The sequence below is a fragment of the Geotrypetes seraphini genome, chromosome 3 (assembly GCF_902459505.1).
Source record: "Geotrypetes seraphini chromosome 3, aGeoSer1.1, whole genome shotgun sequence".
Lineage (NCBI taxonomy): Eukaryota > Metazoa > Chordata > Amphibia > Gymnophiona > Dermophiidae > Geotrypetes > Geotrypetes seraphini.
The window spans coordinates 146,622,895-146,641,959 of record NC_047086.1 but is presented as its reverse complement, the minus strand read 5'-3'; the positions used below and the strand labels follow the sequence as shown (position 1 = coordinate 146,641,959).

General features: G+C 48.9%; 1 protein-coding gene across 46 annotated transcripts in view; it reads right to left on the bottom strand.

The window, feature by feature from the left end:
• The window catches only part of TRDN (triadin), a 597,259-nt gene that overhangs the window by 363,151 nt on the left and 215,043 nt on the right, over positions 1-19,065 (bottom strand). For 40 of the 46 annotated variants that reach the window (XM_033935829.1, XM_033935830.1, XM_033935836.1 and 37 more), the window contains 3 exons: positions 16,635-16,694; positions 13,406-13,465; positions 175-234 (listed from right to left, as the gene is read on the bottom strand). In XM_033935829.1, coding sequence (XP_033791720.1) covers positions 175-234; positions 13,406-13,465; positions 16,635-16,694 — 180 coding nt within the window. The remainder of the gene's footprint in view (positions 1-174; positions 235-13,405; positions 13,466-16,634; positions 16,695-19,065) is intronic. The other 6 variants (XM_033935840.1, XM_033935858.1, XM_033935824.1 and 3 more) reach the window with 3 other exon arrangements.

Genomic DNA, 19,065 nt, shown 5'->3' with positions numbered 1-19,065 from the left:
CCACTTAGGAATGTGGCTCATCAGAGTCTTAGGCCATTCCCAGCGCATCCTAGGAAGCCTAGGACTCCAGTTGTCCCAAGTGTCTAAAGCCCCTTCATGGTGCATCCCAGAATGCATCAGGAAGGGGAAGGATGTGTGAAGCCTATATGAGAAGGAAACTTATTACAAGCAAACCTTTAGGTGAAGCTTTCTTTTCAGGTGTTTCTTTTCTTTCAGGTTTTTCCTTGAGAATTACTAAAAAAAATTAATATAGCAGATTAGTTATTTATGAAAACAAGAATTTCTAAATGATGCATGTTTGAAGCAATGAGTGCTCTATATGAAGTCTGAGAGTTCTACTATTAATCAATTTCTGTAATCAGAAGTGCATTTTAAAGAACAAGGATTAAGGAAGTAATTCTATAAGCAGAAGCCTAAAGTTAGGCAGTACATACATCTTAAGGAGAAATTAGGTTCTTACCTGCTAATTTTCTTTCTTTTAGTCCCTATGACCAGCACAAAACAGATGAGTTTATACTCCTCTGCCAGCAGGTGGAGACTGAAACATTGACTTTTGGCTGTAGTACAAGTGGGCTGTGCAGTCCCATCTACAATCAGGCTGATGAGTAGCGAAACAGGAACTAACTACGAACTTAAGAACTATGAACTAAAAAACACCAAGTGGACTCCCATAAAGAGAATAGCAAGTAACACTGTTGGATACTGATTAGAATAAGAACCTTCAAAATGTCCCTACAGCTCGCCAGCTAAGCCAGATGAACCAAAATGCCGCTGCTCTTTTTGAACTGCTCATTAACTCCAACAAAAAAAATACCGCAGGAAAAAACGTACTCTTCGTGAAAAGACACCAAACAAAAACGACAGTCTGGAGGGACTAAAAGAAAGAAAATTAGCAGGTATGAACCTAATTTCTCCTTAAGTATGTATGTACTCCCTAACTTTAGGTTTCTCCTCTCCAGACTGGTACAAAATGGATGGGACATACCAACGCAGTACCCATTATGGATGGGGCCCCTGAAAGGCCACCACCAGAACATGCTGACCGAACACTGCATCCTGATGCACCTGAATGTCCACATGGTAGTGACAAACAAAGGAATGGAGAGAAGACCATACTGCAGTTTTTTACAGATATCCACCAAGGCACAAGCGAACTCTCAGCCCAAGAGGCTGCCTGACCCCGCATGGAATGAGCTTTGAGAAAATCCAGAACAGGTTTCTTCCGAAGTGATAATCTCCTTGATCCAGTTTGCAATCAGCTTTAAAAGTACCATTCCCCTTACGAGGACCTGTGAGAAGGATAAACAGACGATCGAATTGATGAAAATCCTGGGTCCGCTGAACATAAGTGCAAAGGACCCTACGGACATCCAACTTGCATAACTGCCTCTGCTTCAAAGAGCCCTCTTGTCTACTCCAGACCGGAAAGGAAACTGACTGGTTGACATGAAAAGAAGAAAGAGGGAAGAAAAGAGGGAACCGGCCACAGCACAACCCGCTCCCTCAAGAACTCCAGGAAAGGAGGCCTGCAGTTCAGAAACATGTCTCGCAGAAGTAATGGCCACCAGGAACACAGCCTTAAGGGTAAGGAGCCGAGAGGCTCAAAAGGATGATGGAAAGAATCAGACTGAGATCCCAGGATGGAATCAAAGGACAAACTAGAGGCCAGAGTAATTTTGCTGCTCTCAAGAATAGAATCACATCCAGAGAAGAGGCCAAATGCCGACCAGACAACAGACCGCAAAAAGAAAACAAAGCCACAATCTGAACTTTGAGGGAGGACCAGGCAAGGCCCCTCTCTAGACCATCCTGCAAAAACTTCAAGATGTGAGGCAAAGATGTGTGAAGGGGAAACACGCTATGAGTGGAAAACCACTCCTCAAACAGGTGCCAAATGCACACATAAGCCTGAGATTTGGAAAGTCTCTGAGAACTCAAGAGGGTGAATATCACCTTATCAGAATAACCTTTCTTACTTAGACATTCCCTTTCAAGAGCCATGCTGTAAGACAAAAAGGACCCAGATTGAACATGGGAATGGACCCCTGAGTCAGAAGGTTGGGCGAGAGGGGCAGATGAAATGCATCTGCCATGAGAAGACGTACCAGATCTGCGTACCATGGGCACTTGGGTCAGTCTGGAGCCATTAGGATCATACGGCCTGTGTGCCAAGCAATGTGAAGAACTCTGCCCACCAGAGGCCAAGGAAGAAAGACATACAGCAGACTGTCTCATGGCCAAGCCTGCAACAGAGCATCCAGCCCCTCAGCCTGGTAATCCCTGTGCCGACTGAAGAACCTCAGTGCTTTGGCATTGGCACTCATCACCATGAGGTCCACGACAAGCCGACCCCATGATTAGACAATCAATTTGAAGGTTTCCAGACCCAGACACCATTTTCGGGATCCAGAACATTGCAACTGAAGAAGTCCGCCTGGACATTCTCTACTCCCACTATGTGGGAAGCCGAGAGATCCAGAAGGTGAGTCTCTGCCCACTCCATGATAGATTCATCTCCTGCACTACCAGATGGCTCTTGGTTCCCCCTGATGATTGACATAAGCTACCGCCATGGCATTGTCCAAGAGAAACCGGACCAACTTTCCTTCCAGCAAAGACTTGAAAGCTACAAACTCCAACTGAATGGCTCTGGTCTCCAGAACATTGATTGACCAGGAAGCCTCTGCCTGCAACCATTTGCCCTGCACCAAGCAACCGAGACACTGTGTTCCCAAGGAGACTGGCATCCTTGAGAAATACCGTCCACTGGGGCTGATCCAGACTCACTTCCTGAACCAGATTGGAAGATTGTGGTCACCAGCGTAGGCTGCGATGAACCAACCCCCAAAGAGGAACTGGAGAGTCCACATCATGAAACTTCAGAGACCACAGCTGAAGTAGAGCCCGAGCCCATCTGACCATATCCAGGGAGGCCACCATCGACCCCAAAACCTGCAGAAAATCCTGCACCCGAAGGCAACAGAGAGAAAATCTGTGACTGCAATTTCAGCACCTGGGCCTCAGGCTGATGTCAAAGAGAACCCAGAGATACTCCAAGCACTGAGACGGCAACACCTGGCTCTTGGAAAGGTAGACAACCCAGTCTAGTGACTGAAGAAACTCCACAACCCAAGCTGTGATCTGGGAGCTCTCCTGAAAGGACTTTGCTCAAATCAACCAGTCATCCAGATAGGGATGCACCAGAATGCCCTCTTTGTGGAAGGCTGTCGCCACCATCACCATAATCTTTGTGAAAGTCCGTGGAGCCATGACCAGACCAAATAGATGCACACAAAACTGATAGATCTTGCCCAAAATCGCAAAATAAAGGAATCGCGGAAGGGAAGCCTGAATCGTAACATGCAGGCAGACCTCCGTCAGGTCGAAAGAAGCCAGAAACTCCCAGGCTTAACAGCGAGAATCGCAGACCTCAGAGTTTCCAAGCGAAAATATAGAACTCGGAGAGCCCGGTTGACACCTTTCAGATCCAAAATGGGCCGAAAAGACCTCTCTTTCTTGGGCACTAGTGCTGTCTGATTCAGGAAAAAAAAATTTGATTCGATTCAGCCTATTTAATTGGTTTTTCGATTCGATTCGATTTTCTTGCCCAATTGGGTGGGTTTTTATTTTTTTTTTCAAACATCCTGGTGGGTTTATTTTATAGCCTCTTCACCCCCTTTGCCTTCTCCTAACCACACTGGTGCTGTGGTGTAAACAAAATAAACAAACAAAAAAGACTTTTCCTCTCTCTGTTAAATCCTAGCTCACGTTTGCGGTCTAACACCAGCTCTGGTAGGCTACGAGTTTCAAATCTGACATATTGTAATCATAAAACAGAAAATAAAATGATTTCTCCTACCTTATGTTGTCTAGTCATTTTTCAAATCATGTTGGTCCCATGTTGGTCTGGTTGTCTTCTGATCAGGCTCTCCTTATTTCTTCTTTCTCCATGCTAACCATCCATCTGCCATCTCTGTTCTCCCCTTCCGTTTCTCTTCCCTCCCCAGGAGGTCCGGCATCTTTCCTTTTTTTCATCTCCCTTCGCAGATCCACCTTTTCTTAACTACCCTTTCATCCAGCATCTCTCCCTCCTTCCTCACCACCCCAGGGTTCACCATCTCTCCTTTTCTTTTCCCAACTACTCTCCTATCCAGTATCTCTATCCCCCCTCCACACAATCCCTTGTATCCAACTTCTCTCCCTTTCTGTTACTTCCCTCCCTAAATCCCATTGTCCATCATCTATCTCCATCTCCTCTATGTTCAGACCCATTAATTCTTCTCCCCCCAAAGTAAGGCATATGCATGTCACTTTGAACCCCCCTTTCCTCCCTCCCTCCGTGTACTTCTACACCAGGGCCTCTCCCCTGAAGGTCTATCCCCCCTGAAGGGCTGCATCTCCCTCTGAAGGCCTGCCCCACCCCTAAAGGCCTGCCTGTCCCCTCTGAACGCATGTGCCACCATCCCTGAAGGCCTGCTTCCTCCTTGAAGGCTTCCCCCCTTAAAGGCCTGCATCCCACCCCTGAAGGCCTGCCTGTCCCCCCTTGAAATCCTGTCCTCCCCCTTGAAGGCCTGTTCCCCGTTGAAGGCCTTCATCCCACCCCTGAAGGCCTGCCTGTCCACCCTTGAAAGCCTGTCCTCCCCCTTGAAGGCCTGTCTCCCCCTTGAAGGCCTGCATCCCCCGAAGACCTGCATCCCCCTGAAGGCCTGCCTACCTGCCCCCCTGAAGGTTTGTCCCTCCTGAAGGCCTGCACTTCCCCCTGAAGGTCTGTCCCCCCCTTGAAGGCCTGCATCCCCCCGAAGGCCTGCCTGGCTGTCCCCCCTTGAAGTTCTGTCCCCCCTGAAGGCCTGCACCTCCCCCTGAAGGCCTGTCTCCCCCCCTTGAAGGCCTGTCCCCCCTTAAAGGCCTGCCTGCCTGTTTCCCCTGAAGGCCTGTCCCACCCCCTACCCTGAAGGCCTGCTTGTTCCCCCTGGCCTCCCCGCACCATTTACCTGTGAGGAACAACCTGCAGATAAGATCGTGATGCTAGCGATATTTCCACTGCTTCGGAGCTGTTTCCTCTGCCGAAGTCCCACCTCTCCTCTGACGTCAGAGGCAGGATCGCAGAGGAAACAGCTTTGAAGCAGTGGAAAGATCGCTAGCATCGTGATCTTATCTGCAGGCTGTTCCTCACAGGTAAATGGTGCGGGGAGGCCGGGGGTAAAGCGGGAGGCCAGAGGGAGGGAAGCCAAACACCAGGGGAGGGAAACGGACACCAGGGAGGGGAAGCCGGATAGCAGCACTTTACGACTGACCCTCCCCCCTCGCCCTCTAAAGCAGGTGCGGCAGCGGCCGGCCAGCAAGAGCAGTGCTACCGATCCTGCTTTAGGGGGCGAGGAGGGAGGGTCAGCCAAATCGTGAACCGATTTTTTTTGTTGTTTTTAATCAATTTGAATCGATTCAACCGAAGTGAATCGGTGAACCGATTCGAATCATGAATCGGGCAGCACTATTGGGCACCACGAAGTAAATGGAGTACCTGCTGGTGCGAATCTCCTGAGGAGGCACTAGGACCACCGCTTTGAGGTCCAGCAACCTTTGTAGTGTCTGACAAAACACCCGCTTCTTCCAAGATACCTGACAGGGAGAAGACAGGAAATGATCTGGTAAGAGAGCATAGCCATCCCAAATCACCTCCAGGACCCAGTGATCCGTCGTGATCTCGGCCCATCCCTTGAAATAATCCCTCAACTGTCCGCCTACCGAAACCGTGGGAAGGACCCAAACTGAGTCATTGGGCTGGACGTGCAGAACTGGAGCCACCGGTGGTGTCATGACTCCCCCCGGCAAGCTCCCCAAAGGGACTGCATGCACTGAAAAAAATAATTCTCTAGAAGGGAAAGAAACAGCCCTGGCCAAGGCAATACCAACAAAAATCACGCAGACATCCACGGTTGGCACCTCCCTGCGACGCCTGGTGAGGATGGTCCTAAGAACATAAGAATTGCCGCTGCTGGGTCAGACCAGTGGTCCATCGTGCCCAGCAGTCCACTCCAGCGGCAGCCCTTAAATCAAATACCAGTGCCCTAACTGAGTCTAGCCCTACCTGCGTAAGTTCTGGTTCAGCAGGAACTTGTCTAGCTTTGTCTTGAATCCCTGGAGGGTGTTTTCCCTTATAACAGCCTTCGGAAGTTGAGGCACCTTAGAGTCACTCAGGGCCTGAACCAGCTTATCCAACTCCTCCATGAAAAGGAAGGAACCCCAAAAGGGAAACTTACTGAGCTTAGCCTTAGAGGCCGCATCTGCTGACAACCCCGAAGCCACAGGGCACGATGAATAGCCACTCTAAGGGCCATGGGTTTGACCGATGCCCACAATAAATCGTACATGGCATCAGAAAGATAAGAAGCCCTGAGCTCAATTTTAGCCACCTCCTGATCCACCAAGGACCAATCATCAGACTCATGGTCAAAAACATGTGCAGACCACCAGAAACAAGCCTGGGATATGAGACCGCCGCAAATCACTGCCTGGACAGCCAAGGCAGCCACATCAAAACTCTGCTTAAGGAGAGACTCCATCATGCGGTCCTGCAAGTCTCGCAAGGCTGAACTGCCTTCAACAGACACGGTATGTCTATGTGTGATAGCCAAGACCACTGCATCAACCACAGGAAACTTAAAGGTATCCCTATCCCCATCAGGAATGGGGTAGAGCCTGGCCATAGACCATGTCAAGCAGAAAGGCGCATCCGGAGTCTTCCACTGTCCTTGCACCACATCCCATATATCCTGATGCATAGGAAAAGATCGGAAGGCGGACCAGATCCCCCAAAGTAGAGGGTCCACAACATGAGGGGGGGTTCTTAGCTTCCTCTTCAAAGTGCAAAACAGAAAACACCTGAAGAATAAGCTCCTGCAGCTCTTCCCAGTGAAAAATGTGCATGGCCGAAGCATCCTTGCCAACTAGTGTCTCAGAGAAACAACTATCCGTATTATCCATCCCTCCGAGAGGATCTGGAAGATCAACCAAAAAATCCAAGTCCTCAGCAGGTAAAACCATGTCAGAAAAGAAAAAAATCCTCATCCCAAGAAACCCGCAGCTGCTTGGACAAAGATGGGCAGGGGGGGGGGACTGGACAGGAGCAGACACCAAGGGGAGCTGAACGGAGGCAGGTGTCGAAGGCAAAGACCCCTCGAAGGACCAGGGCCCCCCAGGGAAGAAGCAAGACATCTAGCCATCTGAAAGTAAGCCTTGTACATGGCTAAAACAAAAACAGGGGCAACCCTCCCCTCCCCCTTCCTGGCGGCAACAAAGAACTCGCTGCAGTAGCAGGTGAAACGCCTTGGACCTGTTTCTGTCTCTCTAAAACAGGAGGGAGGTCATCTGAGGCCACAGGCAAAATGGCAGAGCTTCCCACCCAAACCAATGAATAGCCCGCCAAAAACTCTCCCGAGGCCTGAACAGAACCAGCGGCAAAGAGGCCTGAACAGAACCAGCTGCTAAAGTAGAACTGTAGACAGCAACTGCTGTAGTGAAAAGGGAGTCCCCAGCACTATCAGCAATAAGGGAAACCTTATTTCTCTGACTGTCGTTGGCTGGGGAAGTAGGTGGGGAAGTATCATGGGTGGTAGGGGAAGCTTGGGCTTCCCCACTGCCTACAGCCGACAAGAGGTGCATGCGCAAAGGAGAACCCTGCTCATCAGCACTTGAAGCCGGCGAGGATTCCCCCTCACAGTGACTGGATCACTTCGTGCACACGCCGACCACGTTTACTGCTCGTTGGGCACACAATGAGCTCTTTTTCAGCTTCTTTAAAGTGCTCATTGCGAACCGCTATAAGGAAAACACAAAAACGCTGGTTAACAATAAAATTCAATTAAAGCTAATTAAAAGCTTCCTTTCAGACTGGCACTGCCTTAGGATTTTTTTTTTTTAAAGTACAACTTTAATTAACAAAAGCATGTATTTTCCAGATGGGGGTTTAACATAGATGGAATCTGGACAGATCATAGATGGGGTATAGTTATATGTTTAAATTGTAAAATGCCAATTGCTGTTTCTTGGTGACTTTTGTACTTTTTTTAAACATTTCCAATGAAAAAAACATGCTTGTGAGGTGACCATGTTGCATTTACTGTGAGAATAGTGAGAACATATTCTACAGCAATGCAGAAAGTTAATGAGTGGAGGAGTGTGTGGCGCAGTGGTTGGAGCTATAGCCTCAGCACCCAGAGGTTGTGGGTTTAAATCCCATGTTGCTCCTTGTGACCCTGGGCAAGTCACTCAGTCCTCCATAGCCCCAGGTGCATTAGATAGATTGTGAGCCCACCGGGACAAATAGGGAAAATACTTGAGTATCTGATATGAAAACCACTTAGATCAGTGGTCTCAAACTCAAATCCTTTGCAGGGTCAAATTTTGGATTTGTAGGTACTTGGAGGGCCTCAGAAAAAAAATAGTTAATGTCTTATTTAAGAAATGACAACTTTGCATGAGGTAAAACTCTTTATAGTTTATAAATTTTTCCTTATGGCTAAGTCTTAATAATAATATTGCAATTTATAGCTAAAGAGACATATGATCAAGAAACTTTTATTTTACTTTTGTGATTAAGAAAAAACATACCGAAGGCCTCAAAATAGTACCTGGCGGGCCACATGTGGCCCCCGGGCTGCCAGTTTGAGACCACTAGCTTAGATAAACCGATAGGCAGCATATAAACACCTAATAAACTTGAAACTTGAGTTGCAAATTCAAAATACGCAGAATTTGAACTCTAATCAGGGAAAATCTGCTGGATACAGTTACACAAAGGTTCTGCAGCAAAGTGTGGCTCCTCTGTGTGCTTGTTAAAAAAAAAAAAAAAGTTCCAGTACACATCTGTGAATGATGTTCCATGCATAAATATTAACCTTACTAAAATTTCTTGCACATAAAATATGTGCAAAGCTACATAATATTTATGTGCAGAACAGTGGCGTACCTAGGGTATGTGGCACCCGGGGCCCATCATTTTTTGACACCCCCCCCCCCCCCTCATGTAAAATTTTTTTTTTTTTTTTTTTGCAATAACCATGAAATGGAATAAATGGTCAGAATAGAAACAGGCAGTGAAAATTTTCTTTTTTTTTTTTTTTTTTTTTTTTCCAAAGTATTTTTATTGAGAATGGCAAAAGGTCCAGACAAGCAACCATGGTCTGTACAGAAACTTATACATTATCAAAAAGAACACAGAATGAGAGTAACAGCAACAACAAGCATGAACAAGCCTCTCCCAAGAGAAAATTGCCAATGAGAGGCATAGCAATACACAACAAAAGGCCAAAACTTGGGGCAAGCAAACAAATCCCACCCCAGAACCCACAAGAATAATAAGCCGGACTAGACCCTCAGCCATATTTTATAATGAAAAAAAACCCCCACAAGCAACAACACCCAGACCGCTCACCAGACACACCAATCCGCACAACAAGCACCCAAGAAACACCCAGCCACCACCCAGACAAAACTACCAGACACACCTACCCCACCAAGCCCAGACCCAACCCCCCCCCCCCCAGAGAGTGCAAGCGCAAAGTGGACCGTGAAAAGGGCAGCTGCAGAAGTGGAAAGCCCCCGAAAAGTAGGTTAGCTAAAGAAAGCCCACAGATAGAAGAAATCAGGATAACAGAAGTTCCAACAAATGCTCCCACAGAAAATTTTCTTTTATTGAACCTCATTTATGTAACCATTATTCCAAACATAACATAACATAAATTATGTCTGAATTGTCATGACATCAGAAGTACATATGGAGTAGTTGCAGGTGATGCTTGGGACAGTTCTGATTATGTTAGTTTGGTTTTATGTGTTTTTTTAATAGAAGGGTTTTTATTTCTTTTTTTAAGGTTTTGTAGTTTGTGGTCGAGGTCAATAGGTTGTAGAGTTGGGGGTCAAGTGTTGCAGCTCGAATGGCTAGGAGGTTGTCGAACAGTTTTTTTCTTTTGACGTTTTTGGTTGGAGGGTGTGTGAATGGTGCGTGAGTTTTCCTATGTCTGTTTGAAGTGGATTGAATTATTTAGCTGAAGAAATTAGTTACCCCCCCCCATTCCACACACATTAATTCTCTTCCATTTTTGTTCCCATTATAAAAAAACACTGATAAGTTCCCAGGAAAAAAATACATTAAAATAAGAAGTGAAAACAAAGGCCCCTACAGATGAGAACATAACATAAGAATAGCCTAACTGGGTCACACCAATGGTCCATCATGCCCAGTAGCCCATTCTCATGGTAGCCAATAGTGCTGCCCGATTCAGAGAAAAATATTTCATTCGATCCGATTCACCCTGTTGAATCGATTTTTCGATTAGATTCACTGTTAATGACACCGCTTTTTAAGTTTAAACAAAGTATAACAATAAATTTCACAACAACAATAAATTTCACAAAGTACTTAAAAAAAAAAATCACATTTTTCCATTAAAGCAGTTCTGGAGACATTTGCTTGAACAGTCTTTTTTCCCAGTCCATAAGCAAGCAATATGAAAAAGATTTCCTTAATTATCTACTCAAACATTTTTGCTATTTACTTTCATTGTACCTATACTATTATTCAGTAGAAAAAATGGACTTAACTGTGCAGGAAATGAATCTCCTCATACACCCACCATATAGTGCAAAAATGTGCAAAGGTCTGTTTTTTTCTTTCGATCACTACATAGCCTAATGCCACACAAGCAGCGCTGTTACAAACATATTCTGAAGGTCAATGCTAAGGTTGACAAAGTTTCCTTCCTTGGACCAGAAGGAGATACTGACAAACCACTGGAAGAGATTCTAAAACAACTACCCAGAAATAACACCCAAAGACCCACTCAGTGTGTGAACCAGTTGAGTGGAGTGGACTAACTGGGGGTGGAAATGGGCCCAGAGTTTGCTCAGCAGAATTTCCCAGACTACCTCTTCCTCTCAACACACTGACATGCTACCACCACCACCAACACTAGGAACACCTCACCGAGTATGCCAGCAATGCTTATAAACTTTATAAAACACATTATTATATTTTCTTATAAAGCATATATTTTAACTGAACTCAGCCTTGCCATTCACAAAAATAGAAAAGTTCCCATTTCAAGCTGTCTCATGTACACTTTTCAAATCTAACATATTGTAATCACAAAACAGAAAATAAAATTATTTTTTCTACCTTTTGTTCTCTGATCAATATTCAAATCTTGTTGGTCCCAGGCTCTTGTTGTCTTGCTTGCCAGGGTCTCCTTTCTCCGTGCTAACCATCCGTCTGCCATCTCTGTTCTCCCCTTCCGTTTCCCTTCCCTCTCCCGGAGATCTGGCATCTTTCCTTTTTTTTGTCTCCATCCACAGATTCACCTTTTCTCAACTCCCCACCACCCCAGGATCCACCATCTCTCCCTTTCTGTTCCCAACTATCCTCCTATCCAGTATCTCTATCCCCCCTCCACACCATCCCCTGTTTCCAAGTTCTCTCCCTTTCTGTTCCTTCCCTCCCTAAATCCCATTATGCACCATCTCTCTCCCACTCCTCTGTTTTTAGACCCATTATTTCTAACCCCCAAAGTCTGGCATATGCATGTATCTTTGAATCCCCCCTTCCCTCTCTCCCTCTGTGTACTTTTACACCAGGACCCCCCCTCCCCCGAAGGTCTGTCCCCCCTCCGAAGGGCTACACCCCACCCCTGAAGACCTGCACCCCCCGAAGGACTTTACCTCCCACCCGAAGGTCTGTCCCCCTCTGAAGGCCTAAACCCCACCCCTGAAGGACTGCACCCCCCCCCGAAGGCCTGCACTCCCTTGAAGGTCTGCACCCCCCCGAAGGCCTGTCCCCCCCTTGAAGGCCTGTCCCACCCCCTTGTAGGCCTGTCCCCCCTTTAAGGCCTGCCTGCCTGCCTTTCCCCCCCTTGAAGGCCTGTCTCCCCCTTGAAGGCCTGCACCCCCCTTGAAGGCCTGCACCCCCCCTTGAAGGCCTGCCCCCCCCCTTGAAGGCCTGTCCCCCCCCTTGTAGGCCTGTCCCCCCCTTGTAGGCCTGTCCCCCCCCCTTGTAGGCCTGTCCCCCCCTTGAAGGCCTGCCTGCCTTTCCCCCCTTGAAGGCCTGCACCCCCCTTGAAGGCCTGCACCCCCCCTTGAAGGCCTGTCCCCCCCCTTGTAGGCCTGTCCCCCCCCTTGTAGGCCTGTCCCCCCCCCTTGTAGGCCTGTCCCCCCCTTGAAGGCCTGCCTGCCTTTCCCCCCTTGAAGGCCTGCACCCCCTTGAAGGTCTGCACCCCCCCAAAGGCCTACACCCCCCCCCGAAGGTCTGCACCCCCCTGAAGGCCTGCCTGCCCCCCTTGAAGGCCTGCACCCCTTGAATGTCTGCACCCCCCCCCCCCGAAGGCCTGTCCCCCCTTGAAGGCCTGCCTGCCTGCCTGTCACCCCCTCCCCCTTGAAAGCCTGCTTGCCTGCCCGCCCGCCCCACCCTGAAGGCCTGATGCCCCGACCCACCCCGAAGGACCGCTCGCCCCCCTGGCCTCCCCGCACCACCTATGAACAGCCGCAGCAGGATCGCGAAGTCAGCGTCGGGTACCAGCCCTAAGGGGGTGTTCCCGGCCTTGCCGTTCAGTCCCCCGCCACCCCCGAAGGACCGCTCGCCCCCCTGGCCTCCCCGCACCACCTATGAACAGCCGCAGCAGGATCGCGAAGTCAGCGTCAGCGATCCCTGCTGCTTCCTGCGCCACGGTCCCGCCCCTCCTCTGACGTCAGAGGAGGGGCGGGATCGCGTCGTAGGAAGCAGCGCAGGGATGCTGACGCTGACTTCGCGATCCTGCTGCAGCTGTTCATAGGTGGTGCGGGGAGGCCAGGGGGGCGAGCGGTCCTTCGGGGGTGGCGGGGGACTGAACGGCAAGGCCGGGAACACCCCCTTAGGGCTGGTACCCGGGGCGGCCCGCCCCCCCCCCGCCCCCCCCTAGGTACGCCACTGGTGCAGAACAACATTCCAGTTCATATACAGTTGTGTTCTGGGATTGCTGTTTTCTTTCGACATGCATGCAGTGCTGTTACCTTCAGCTCTGTCTTTTAAAGCTGCAGGTACTTTCTTTGGTCACAGAAAAAAAACAACGGATACTGACAAATGAATCTGCCCAACAAGAAGGCCAAAGTTGAATTTGGCACTCTGCACAAGATCCATTTCTTCTTTAATCACTGTCTCTGCCAATTTTGGGGCACAAACTATAGAAGTCTGCTCAACTACTGGAGTTGATGTTGAAGTCCACTCCAGCCTTGATCTTGCTCTGGTTTTGCCATTTACAGGACTCAGACCATAAAAGCCTGCCCTACATTGGTCTTACTCCCCAACCTCTGACTGAGATTGAGATAAAAATGAACAGGATGCGTGGAGACTAGATGAAATGAAAAATTATTACAAACAAACCTTTGGGTGAAGCTTTCTTTTCAGGTGTTTCTTTTCGTTCAGGTTTGTCTTTGGGAGTTACTGGAAAAGATTAAAATATCAGATTAGTTATTTATAAAAACAAGTTTCCAAAGGATGCTTGTTTGAAACAGTGAGTATTGTACTCTATAGGAAGTCTGAGAGTTCTACTATTAATTTCAACTTGTACCTATCTCTAGAATCTAGGCAGAAGCATTTGCACAAACTCTATGGCTGACATATGCGTGTACATTCCCGGTTATGCTGGGTGCCTACTGTCTTTTATAGAATAAGCTTGATTCACCCTACTACTAGGGCTGCCATTTTAATGAAAGTGCTGGACTGGGCAGGAGCAATTGGGCTTGCTCGTACACAAAGTCCCTCCCCTTCCATTAGACTACAAAATAATTCTTCAATCTGTTGTATTAACTGGTTTGGATTAGTGTAACATTGTGTATTTAAGAATGACATCTTCTAATCTAATCTAATGCTTAGTTTTGTATGCAGAGACTTCAATCCAGGAAAGCTTGACTCGGTTTACAATGATTAACTTAGGCCAATAATGGCATATAGAGAATTATCAAGAAAGATTAGTTTCCAAAATGTTTAGTAAACAGAATGGTTTTCAGAGACTTACGAAAAAAGGGTAGGGAACCAGAACTTCTTAAGCGAAGTGGAAGGTTGTTCCAAAGTCGAGTGAACATATTACTTCACATTTGGTATCATTGTATTGGCTGACCATGGAGTACAGAGGGAAGTATAAACTGTTACTATTGGTTTATCTAAGTGTACCTAGAGGATTGAGTGATGCCCTATGTGCCCCCCTCGAACATTGCGCTATGCTACACATTGTAATTTGGTTATTCCAACTCATATGAATTATGCTTACAGGCTATGAGATTTAGTACTTTCCTGTGTGCAGGACCTGCTGAATGGAACAAGCTTCCAGAATATATCAATCAACAAAACAATTTGTGTAAATGTAAAAAAAATTGTTAAAACATCATTTGTTTTGCAAGATGAAGTATGATAGTTGATGTTTTTTTCTATGATCTGGCAATTTAAATGTTTTTGACGCTTGTTTTATTTTGGTATTTTAATTGTGTATATTTGGTTATAATCTGCCTTGTGTAAAGGCAGAATATAAATAATAAACTATAAACTATAATTGTCATGGCACAAAGCTGAGGAACATGGCTGTTGATCTGGCTAATATATTCAAATTCTTGTTATGAAATTGTTTTAAACAGCAACCTTATAAAAAGACTCACACACTAATCACATAAGTCATTGAATGAACTTCTGGCACGTTACAATCTCAGTTTAGATGCTTTGTTAAGTCTGGCAACCTTACTTTATAATTAGTGGAATGCTGTATAATATTTTGTAAGGAAACAAAATGATAATGCTTTCCTTTGAGTTCCAGGACAGATTTAAAGCTCACATTGCTGCATTGCCACTGTGAATGCCTAACATTAACATTCACACTCCGTCACCTTTATACCCAATAAATGCACCACACAATCTTTGTGGAATAATCAGTTTGGCCGAAGCTTTATTACTTTCTCCAACAATTTTTCAAAAACCGTACAATACATATCACACCCCAAACACCCAATAGCATTTCACACTCCCAAGGAGCTATTCGGTGCCAAAACTAGCTCCCCATTAACTTCATATCCTCAAACAAACCCCAAAACATGGCCCATGGTAATGCCAGGCCATGTTTACCCTCGCAGCAGTGCCGCCTATTAGTTCTGCCCGATTCACAATTCGAATTGATTCAATTAAAAAAAAAAATTGGCCTCCCGATTCGATGACCGACCCTTCCACCCGTGCCTTCCTAAAGCAGGAGTGGCAGCGCTGCCTCTTGCTGGCTGTCCGCTGCCGCTCCTGCTTGAGGGGGTTGGGTCAGTCAGAAAGTCCTGCATGTTTCCCCAGCTTCCCCGCTCTTACCTTAAGCTAATACGGCAGCCTGCAGGATCGCTAGTGCTATAGCAATCCCTGCAGCTGCCGTTGTCCTCAGCGGCACGCTCTCTCTGCTATGGTCCTTCTCTGACATCAGGGTCAGGATCACGGCAGAGGAAACGTGCCGCTGAGGATGACAGCAGCTGCAGGAATCGCTATAGCACCAGCAATCCTGCAGGCTGCTGTATTAGCTTAAGGCAAAAGTGGGGAAGCTGGGGGAACATGCAGGCTTGCGGGGGGAGCAGGCCTTTGCAGCGGGGAGGGGGCAGGCTTTTTCAGGGGAAGCAGGCCTTCATGACAGCAAGGCAGACCAGTGCAGATGGAGGAGGAGGAAGAGTGCCTTCGTGGCGGGTAGGCAGGCCTGTGCAGAGGGAGGAGGAGGAAGGAGTAAGAGAGGGGAGGGGAGATGCAAGACCTAGGGTGAAGTGAAGGGAAAAGAGAGACCAAACCAAAAAGAGAGGGAGAAAAGCAGAGGAGAGGTGCTGAACTAATGGAGAGAGGGAGAGAGAAATGTAAGACCACAAGGGGAAGGGTACAAGAGGAACAGATACTGCTCCAAAATAAGTGGGCAGGGTGCAGGATGGCAGGAAAGATAGTAGGAGAAAGCCTGTACCTGGGGAAGGGGATACAGGAGGTAAGGAAGATAGAAAGAAGAAGCTGGATATGGGGAGAGACATGAAACAGATAAGATGCTGGGCATGGAGGGAGCATAGGAACAGGAACACAAGGGGGACACCACTGGAGAGGAGAATAGGGACAGGGACACAGAAGAGAGATGCTGGATTAAAGGGAAGTTGAGAAAAGGAGAGATGGTGAATCTGTGGATTGTGGGGTCCATCGCTGCAGCTGTGGGGGGATAGAGATGAAAAAAAGTAAACATGCCAGACCTTGCTTGTCCTTATAAAGCTGACCTAAAATAGGCCTCTGAAACAAGCTTAGACTAGGCACCATCTTAAAGTACCTTCCTAAAAGATCAACTGAAATTAATAGTATCTTGTAAGCACTAATCTTGTACCAAAACTACATCAACGGGTGCTACCTGATTTAGCGCTCACTAACCATGTTAGCGCATGTGAAATGTCAAGACACCGATAGAAAGATAATATTTCCAAGTTTATTTAAGATTCTCTATCCCGGCCTAGGAGGAGCCTTCAGGGCAGTTTACAATCTCACTCACTCCATGTTGATGTGAAGCAAATCTAGTCCCAGTACTACTAGATCAGAATTAGCAGAATATGTGAAAGCAAGTTTATTGCAAACAAACCTTTGGGTGAAACTTTTTTTTCAGGTTTTTCTTTCCTTTCAGGTTTGTCTTTAGGCGTTGCTACAAAAGAACACGATGGAAGATTAGTTATGACATTTTGAGCTAATAATCCTGCATATGAAGTCTATCTCTTCATTCAGGATTAATTCAGTTTAGTGAGCTGGTCTCTTAGCCTTGTGTTTCTAAATATAAATTGTCTCAGTGAGTCTGCAGTGCAAAAGCTACCATCAGAAGTGACACACATGATGATAGTTTCAGTAAATCAATCAAAGACTATATAAACTCAAACTGTGTTTTCATCTCAATTCCAGAACAAATTTAAGATTGCACTGCCACTGTGAGTGCTTTATCTAGTTTATGATTTAAGTTGTCTCACAAATTCTATAATTTACTGTCAGTGTTTCAACTTGCACTTTGTTTTGCTCCTGGGTTAGTCAGTTGTGACTGCTCCTTATTTTCACCCCATGGAATTACTCTAAGATTGAATGTGAAATATTTTTCATGTATGTTCAAACATAGTCCTAGATTTAACTATGGAAGTTAATATTTACTTCAGTATTAGTTACTCCTGCCATTGGTAAGTCAAGAACAAACATATCTCCTTGAAAAGAGTTCCCTAAAGCGACATTAATGCTAATTTATTCCATGTTACACTGCAGCAGTGGCGTACCTAGGGGGGGGGGCGGGGGGGGCGGGCCGCCCCGGGTACCAGCCCTAAGGGGGTGTTCCCGGCCTTGCCGTTCAGTCCCCCGCCACCCCCGAAGGACCGCTCGCCCCACTGACCTTCCTGCACCATCTGTGAAGCAGCCCGCAGCAGGATCGCGAAGTCAGCGTCAGCATCCCTGCGCTGCTTCCTGCGCCGCGATCCCGCCCCACCCTGAAGGCCTGATGCCCCGACCCACCCCGAAGGACCGCTCGCCCCCCTGGCCTCCCCGCACCACCTATGAACAGCCGCAGCAGGATCGCGAAGTCAGCGTCAGCATCCCTGCGCTGCTTCCTGCGCCGCGATCCCGCCCCTCCTCTGAGGGGCGGGACCGTGGCGCAGGAAGCAGCGCAGGGATGCTGACGCTGACTTCGCGATCCTGCTGCGGCTGTTCATAGGTGGTGCGGGGAGGCCAGGGGGGCGAGCGGTCCTTCGGGGTGGGTCGGGGCATCAGGCCTTCAGGGTGGGGCGGGCGGGCAGGCAAGCAGGCTTTCAAGGGGGAGGGGGTGACAGGCAGGCAGGCCTTCAAGGGGGGACAGGCCCCTTCAAGGGGCAGGCCCCTTCAAGGGGGGACAGGCCTTCGGGGGGGGGGCAGGCCTTCAAGGGGGGCAGGCAGGCCTTCAGGGGGGTGCAGGCCTTCGGGGGGGGGCAGGCCTTCAAGGGGGGCAGGCAGGCCTTCAGGGGGGGGCAGGCCTTCGGGGGGGGGTGTAGGCCTTTGGGGGGGTGCAGACCTTCAAGGGGGTGCAGGCCTTCAAGGGGGGAAAGGCAGGCAGGCCTTCAAGGGGGGGACAGGCCTACAAGGGGGGGGACAGGCCTACAAGGGGGGGGGACAGGCCTTCAAGGGGGGGTGCAGGCCTTCAAGGGGGGTGCAGGCCTTCAAGGGGGAGACAGGCCTTCAAGGGGGGGAAAGGCAGGCAGGCCTTCAAGGGGGGGGACAGGCCTACAAGGGGGGGGACAGGCCTACAAGGGGGGGGACAGGCCTACAAGGGGAGGGACAGGCCTACAAGGGGGGGGGGACAGGCCTTCAAGGGGGGGGTGCAGGCCTTCAAGGGGGGGGCAGGCCTTCAAGGGGGAGACAGGCCTTCAAGGGGGGGAAAGGCAGGCAGGCAGGCCTTAAAGGGGGGACAGGCCTACAAGGGGGGGACAGGCCTACAAGGGGGTGGGACAGGCCTTCAAGGGGGGGACAGGCCTTCGGGGGGGTGCAGACCTTCAAGGGAGTGCAGGCCTTCGGGGGGGGTGCAGTCCTTCAAGGGGGTGCAGGCCTTCAAGGGGGGGAAAGGCAGGCAGGCAGGCCTTCAAGGGGGGGACAGGCCTACAAGGGGGGGAGAAGCTACAAGGGGGTGGTACAAGCCTTCAAGTGGGGGACAGGCCTTCGGGGGGGGGGGTGCAGACCTTCAAGGGAGTGCAGGCCTTCGAGGGGGTGGTGCAGGCCTTCAAGGGGGTGCAGGCCTTCAAGGGGGGACAGACCTTCAAGGGGGGAAAGGCAGGCAGGCAGGCCTTCAAGGGGGGACAGGCCTACAAGGGGGGGGAGAAGCTACAAGGGGGTGGGACAGGCCTTCAAGTGGGGGACAGGCCTTCGGGGGGTGCAGGCCTTCGGGGGGTGCAGACCTTCAAGGGGGGGACAGGCAGGCAGGCCTTCAAGGGGGGGACAGGCCTACAAGGGGAAGGGACAGGCCTTCAAGGGGGGTGCAGGCCTTCAAGGTGGGACAGGCAGACCTTTAAGGGGGG